Here is a 7347-nt window from a genome sequence, read left to right as displayed (position 1 = left end):
CTGCACTAACTTCTAGAGCAGTTTAATGGCCAAGCTGCTTATGTAGCCACTCTGAGTGAGAATGAAGGAGTTAAAGTGCCCATGCATGTGCAACAATATATCTTATAATATACACTACCAGTCAAAAGTTTAAAACTTTCCATTGCACTCCATTGTAGACAGAATCCCAGCTGAGATCAGTTGCATTGTTTTTTAATCAGGGCAGCAGTTTCAGATTACATTATGTGCTTACATAAGTGCAAAAATGTTCTCCAATGTCTTTATAGTTAGTCTTTTAAAATGATAGCAGATTAGCAAACAGCATGTGCCTTCGGAACATTGGACGAATGGTTGCTGATAATAGCCAATGTAGATATTGTATTAAAGATCAGCCCCCCCCACCCCCACTCAGATCAGCTGCTATCAGTCTATAATTGAGTTGTATGGGCATTTGTAAGTGACCCCAAACTTTGACCAGCAGTGTATATTTGTATTTTTACACACATATGGGTTCATACTGGAAATGCCCTTCCTGATAACAGCACCTTGTACTGTATGATTTTTCAGACGTTATTTTTGTGATGTCAGCTATTGCTTTTTTGTTCAATCTAATTTAATTTAATTTAATTTAATATAAATGTATTCATATCATAGTCCTAATTTAATCACTGCTATGGTTTTTGTTTTATGTTTGTGTTTAATTAAGTTTAAGTGTGGAACTTTGGAGCATGTTACGTAAAATGTATTTTCAAATATTAACAATGTTACAATTGCACATGTCTACTCACATTTGTACATCACTGTGATAAAACATACAATAGTATGTTTGTGCACAATTAAAAAAATTTAAATTAGGCCAAAGTGAAAAGAAATTGCCACCATGAATTGATAAATAAAGTTTTTTTAATACGTTTTTAAATAAATTTTGTTCTTATTTTGCATGCAGATCAATCCTGTTTGCCATGACATTGCTTTTGCAACTTCTCAACAACACTGACATTTCATTTATCAGTAGGAATCTGAATAAAAAATCAGTAATATATATTTACTGTGCAGTGTTTCATCTGCAACCTTTTGTGGTCCATTTTTAGTTTGGCGTCTTTAATCTTTACGCGTTGTACAGTTGGTCCAAAGGGAGCTATTGGAAAGTCTTGGGCAGGTGCTGAACATCATACATTGCCAAGTTGGGCTGTGGAAGAGGATGGCCCTCTTCCTCTTATCCCCAGAATTGCTCTCTAAATACATCTTTATATTCCTCATACATTTGTAATAATATTTATATTTCCACTGGGGTAAAGTAAGAGGTTCTAACGGGGTGCACAATGGAACATTTGCACAAGAAAACGCCTCATACAATTTTACATTAAGTTACTGTTCAACAACACAGTAACTTGAGCTATTTAAATTAGGGGGATACATTACACCTCATTTGCTTTTACCAGTGTAACTTTTTAGGCATAAATGCAGCAGATTCATCCATTAGTGGTGGCTTCATTTGTGTGAATAGGAAACAATTTTGATGTTTTTGTTGTTGTTGTTTAGTGGCTCAGTGGTAGAGTGGTTGCCTGCCAATCAGAAGGTTGGTAGTTTGATCCCTGACCCTGCATTCCCATGTTGAATTGTCATTGGGCAAGACACTAAACCCTGAGTTTCCCCTGATAATGTGCCATCTGTGTGAATGGTGATTGGTTCCTGTAGTATGTACAAGTACTTTGAGTAGTTGTTAAGACAAGAATATAAATATATACTACATAAATGCAGTCCATTTACAAAATGCAGACATTTCCCCAGATTTCTTGCATTTGTACAGTACATCATAAGTGTTGCTCCTTTGTGTTTAGCAAAATGTTTACTCAGTGCATATTTAACAAATGTAAATCACCTAAAAAAGATTAAATGTGCTTTAAAAAAAATATGTAACTGTAATTTAATGCTGGAAAATAGCCTTTGGAACAAAAATGACTATTCCATTTTGATCTGTTTGAATTTATTTTAGTTGTTTTAGTGTTTGTGTAATTGTTGTTGTAAAGTTTGCATATGATCAAATACACTTATACAGTACATGTATATAATGTGATTGTCTTCCTCTTGTTTAGGATGCCCACAATCTGAACACCATACTATATCAAGATGACTACATGGTACATGAGGTTCATTTGGACCAAAATTAAAACTTGCTATTTTTGGGGTCACCCATGTTTTAGCCATTGATGACATCAGCAAAAAGGTTGTTGATCATTCTACAATGCCCATAAAAAACAACTTTGCCATTCGTGAAGATGTTTTCAGGTAATAGCCAATGTTTTTTGCGGGCACTAAAGGTTATGTAATTTCTTCAAGACAGCGTTTGTTGGCAATTTTATCAATATTATACCAACATCATGATATGAGTCTATAAATGGTCTGTGTCTTTGGATATCATAATAACCATGATGTGACATAAGTTCAGTCTCTTTTTGGTTTTAAAGGCTGCTTTACAGTAGGAGAATGGTTCAATCACAAACATTCTTCATTAGTCATTTACCTTAAACCCACCTATCAAATTAAAAATAATACAATATGTGCAAATAATGTGACAAAATAACAAATATTGCCCACAAATAAATTAGACTATCCCTTAAATAGTTATAAAATATTGCATGCACATAGCGAGTGCATTTAGTCAATATGTCTAAATGATCATTGATGGAAATCTTCATTGTTATAGACCGTATTAGAGATTTGGATAACGAATCTTGAAAAGTTTTGCACAAATTAAAACCCACTCTTCCATCCAATAGGCCTGCTGTACTCACCTATGGGAGGTGGGACCAGGTGCGAGTAGATCATGGAAAGGAGTTTTATTTGACCCTCTTCATGCAGGAGATGCTGCCATCTCATCGCCACAATCAGGAGAGAAGTCCTTTTTTACAGACTTCATCCACAAGGGTACAGTTCAATAGTTTGTGTGGTTGCTTCAGCAACACACTACTTGTACTGTATGCATGGTTGTGTGATTACAATTGAGTTTGCTTCAGCAGCAAATTGGCCTGAGGTGAACAACCGTGTCAAATGTCCACTGAAGACATCCCTTCTGCAGTTGGTGGATCAAGAGGAACTAGACATGGAAGACAAACTTTTGAGATACTGTGTGTCCAGCCTGACTGGCCAGTTGTGCCAGACTGGTCTTACAAGAATGGTTGAGTCATGGAATGCTCACCAAATCCCGGGTAATACAAACCAGTGTTGAAAAGATTAAAATAATTACAACAGACAGTCACTCTTACTTTTTCACATTCAAGTTTTAAGACAGTATGTTCTTTTATTTGACAGGTAAAGGTATACCGAATAATTTGGCTGCCAGTGGGTGTCTAAAGAAATACCACAGGAGCTGTTGCCTCATTCAGTTGAAGCAGCAGACCTTTACAGAGAACGGCTGGGATCTTCACTGACAACACATTCTCCTTTTGGAGTTGATCCATTTTTAACTGAACAGGACTAACTTATAGTCGAGAAGCAGTTTGCAGAGAAATATTCAGACATTTCAAACTTGTTCTCTAGAGCGGGTAACAATGACTTTGCTCCATACAACGAGGCATTGCTCTATCTCATAACAATGACTCAGCGCAATGTGTGAAAACCATTTGCTCTATTAGAAATACAAAATGTGAATTACTGAGAAGAGCAATGACTTGGTAGCAATGGGTGATTGTAACAACTGTTTAAATCAATAAAACTGTGATGTCTGCAAGACAGAGCTCTCTGATTGCTGCAGTGATATCTGGTAGGCTCTGGGATGCCAGCACAAGCTCTTCTAACTTCTCAGTGACCTCTCCAATGTCTGCAGCTTCGTCATCATTTTGGCTGTTAAAAGGAAAAAAAGTGAATGAATATGTAATGGTTGTGTTGTTGCAGCTTTGGTGACTGCGGTGGGGTCGAAGCCTAACCTTTTTGTATGAAGAAGTTAGAAAAGGGGAAAGAAACAACAACTTAATAACAAAAGCATTTTTTTTTTTATGAATGTAGCTTGGCCAAGTCAGGGCAGCTACTGATGTAATTAATCTGTTCAAAACAAGACACTTGTCTAAAACAAAGCAAAACAGCTGGTGGATGGGGATGATCTTAAATTCTATCTCAGATTATTGGACTAGATAAAAAAAGTTGAGGCTCTCAGACACCCTGAGAGCCTGTCAACTTTTTATAAATTTCTGGCCCAAACTTTACAGAAGTCACTATACAGAAGTGGTAATGGATAGGGTAGACCAACGGGTTGGTTTTAAAACCGTTTTTTTAATAGTCACAATAGTAACAAAAGGTTACTAGGTAAGAGAACATTAACGTTTAAAAACACAATGCATTTCAATGTTTTTACAAAAAAGATTAACGTTACTGTTTAAAGGAACATGTCGAGACGTTGCAACTTTAGCTCATTCACTGCATCCCCCAGATTATTGTTTTGTCACTTATTGGGAGCAATAGGCTAAGTGGAACCGGTTAGCTCCAGGATCTGTGGTAGGCTAGGCTAGCGGTGTTACGACACATACAGAGATGAAAAGGGTATGTATGGATTTATCTAACTCTGGGGGACACGGTGAATTAGACAGGGTCCCAACAAGTCACTGTGTTACTATAAGATTACCTCAGTCACCTCCTTTTTTACTCGGAAACTCCTAGAATTCCCGTTCTTGCACAGCAAGAATCTTTCGTGCATTCTGTTTCGAGTACTAGTGTCTGTTTCCTTGTGGAGTAGGTGTGGAAACCAGGAAAAAACACATTACAATTTAGGTGGACGGTTCAGTCATGAGTAATTATGTATCACCTAACCATCGAAATGTGAAAGTACCATTAAATGTTATTACACAACAAGACAAAGAATGGCAACTGTAGTTGATATGAGCACATCATCAAATGTAAATGTGCTTTATTTATATAGCGCTTTTCTAGTCTTAACAACTACTAAAAGCGCTTTCACATAGTACAGGAACCATTCACACACTGTGGCCGAGGTTGCCGTACAAGGTGCCACCTGCTCATCAGAGAAACACACATTTACACACCGAAGGCACAGCATCGGGGGAAACTTGGGGTTCAGGTGTCTTGCCCAAGGACACTTCGACACGGCACCAGGGATAGAACCACCAACCTTCCAATCGGCAAGCAACCGCTCTACCACTGAGCCACACACATGTTAAATAACTTTGGGTGTTTTTTAAAGAAATTAAATTTACATTTTTATTTATTTCATATCCTGTCACCTAATTAGTACTTTTTAAAAATAAATCATATCACTGTTGTTTAACAACCAATTTAGGACAACATCGTCTTGGAAATGTTTGAGTGACTGCTCTGGGGGAAGCTGAGGCAGTTGAACTGGCAGTAGTTGAAGGTGTTTGCATGAATGTGAAACGTTAGCCCGTGCTATCGTATTCGTCCTCACCTTGAACCTCATTATGACCTCTTGCAGTAAGGTTGAATGAGCTGAACAGGCCACATGCTCCCGGAAACAATGCCACATTTGCATCGTTTGTCAGGTACAGACTACGAGTTGAGACCTGTTAAGAATGTGTACATTACACAACCACTCAGTGCATTTTCTTCAGTGAATGCTGGGACAAAAAACTTCTACAAATTCTAAATTTCTAAATTATGTTTAAATTAGGCTTACAAATTCAAACAGCTCGTCTAGGGTCGGGTTAACAGGCTACCCTCAGAGACTGATGCCCTAGCCTAGGGTAGCCAACATACAGATTGATTTTGCCTTAAATATGCGACTAAGCTTTTCTCCAGTCATCTCTTCTTCCCTGTGACACACTCGTTTACTGTTCCTGTAAACTATGTACTGGTTCATGTCAATGGTCCGGCTAGATGAGCGTTGCACATGAAGCAGCCTCTTTTCACTACACAACGGCATCAGTCTCATTGGCCCTTTTGCGACAACCTCCGGTCTGAGAATATACGAAATTACAGCCATTTTTTTTGTTTATTTTTTTCTAGTGATTATACATTTTCTTGCATGAAATAGAAAACGAAAATCAAGTCTTTTTTTTTATTGTGCTCATCCGTTTTTGACCATGAAAAAGAAAAAAGCTTTGCATTTCAATTTTCAATTTTGTTTTTTTAAACGGAAATCAAACCATACACTGACCCATCTATCTGACCAAATGTTAAATGAATCATTTCAAGCACATCTGTATTCAAATACAAATTCAAAATGTTATATTGTCTTTTTCATTCGATTTTTTTGTAAAACTCATTTTCCAGATACCTCCAATCTTTTTAACGTATGAGCAATACAACTGTTAGAAAATTGAGAACTAATGCAACATGAGTGGATCTGAAGAAGAGATACATGTAGCAGTACAACCCCTAACCCCATGGCAGATTCATGAGATTGTTGGAATGTAATCTTTAATTCACCCGGTATTGTCTGTTACACGTAACAAAACGGGGTATGGCATCATAATTAGTGTCTTGTTGTGGGAAACTTTTTTGTTGGGTGAGCAATCAAAGCACAACTTCCTCTCGTACTCATAAAAGCACATTGAGTCACTGACTGAAGGACGTAGTTGTGTAACACGCCCGGTCCTCAGCCTATATAACAGCTGCCTGCAGCACAGAAACACATGTTGCATTCAACCAAACATGAATACTTTCAATCTGTGTATATTAGTGAGCCTGGCTGTTGCAGTTTACTGCGTGCCAATATCGCATGTTACTGGGCGAGATGAGGATTTTGCAGAGGTATGTATTCTTGATTTGCCTTGTTCTTCAAGTGTTCTTACTATTTTTCATTAAAGTGCATTTGGAAACTTGAATTTATCCAGAAATGGTAATGTTACGCTGTACAGGACAAAAATGTGGGAAGCTGATGTCAATAGTTCTGCATATTAACAAACAGATCTCTTCTTACTGCATAGAGTATAGTATGTACAGTCTGGAGCTGATGGATGTTTAAGTATCAAAGTAATTTTTTTTTTTACAGAGCTACCTGAAGAAATTCTTCAACCTAACAGAGGAGAAAGGTCCAACTAGCAGACGGGGGATCAGCCAGGTGAGCAGGAAGCTGAGTGAGATGCAAAAGTTCTTCGGCCTCCAGATCACCGGGACGCTGGATGCCGACACCATGGCGGTGATGAAGAAGCCCCGCTGTGGCGTCCCAGACACCAACATTGCAAGGTTCTCCACGTTTGGAAGTAACCTCAAGTGGGAGAAAAACAGCCTTACCTACAGGTGACTGATCTGGAAGGAGAATGTGTAGAAACTGTAGGTAGTGCATGTCTTTAATTATTTAAATACAACTAACCTTGTTCGGTCCTACAGGATAGAGAACTACACACCTGACATGTCTGTGGCAGAGATAGATGACTCCATAGAGAAAGCTCTGCAGGT

The 7347-nt window shown here is 38.0% G+C and overlaps 2 protein-coding genes across 3 annotated transcripts in view; both read left to right on the top strand.

Moving 5' to 3' along the window:
• LOC117955955 (interstitial collagenase-like) overlaps positions 1–3829 on the top strand; it is a 4733-nt gene extending 904 nt beyond the window's left edge. The window contains exon 4 of the mRNA XM_034890758.1: positions 3806–3829. Coding sequence (XP_034746649.1) covers positions 3806–3829 — 24 coding nt within the window. The remainder of the gene's footprint in view (positions 1–3805) is intronic.
• A 2697-nt stretch (positions 3830–6526) lies between these two features.
• Positions 6527–7347, top strand: part of LOC117955247 (collagenase 3-like) — a 3651-nt gene continuing 2830 nt past the window's right edge. Inside the window, exons 1-3 of one of the 2 annotated variants that reach the window (XM_034889578.1) lie at positions 6527–6699; positions 6941–7188; positions 7279–7345. In XM_034889578.1, the coding sequence (XP_034745469.1) occupies positions 6601–6699; positions 6941–7188; positions 7279–7345 (414 nt within the window). In that variant the 5' untranslated portion in view covers positions 6527–6600. The remainder of the gene's footprint in view (positions 6700–6940; positions 7189–7278; positions 7346–7347) is intronic. The other variant, XM_034889579.1, reaches the window with a different exon arrangement.

This window comes from Etheostoma cragini, chromosome 13 (genome assembly GCF_013103735.1).
Source record: "Etheostoma cragini isolate CJK2018 chromosome 13, CSU_Ecrag_1.0, whole genome shotgun sequence".
In the NCBI taxonomy this organism is placed as follows: Eukaryota; Metazoa; Chordata; class Actinopteri; order Perciformes; family Percidae; genus Etheostoma; species Etheostoma cragini.
This window is presented reverse-complemented; position numbering and strand designations above follow the sequence as displayed.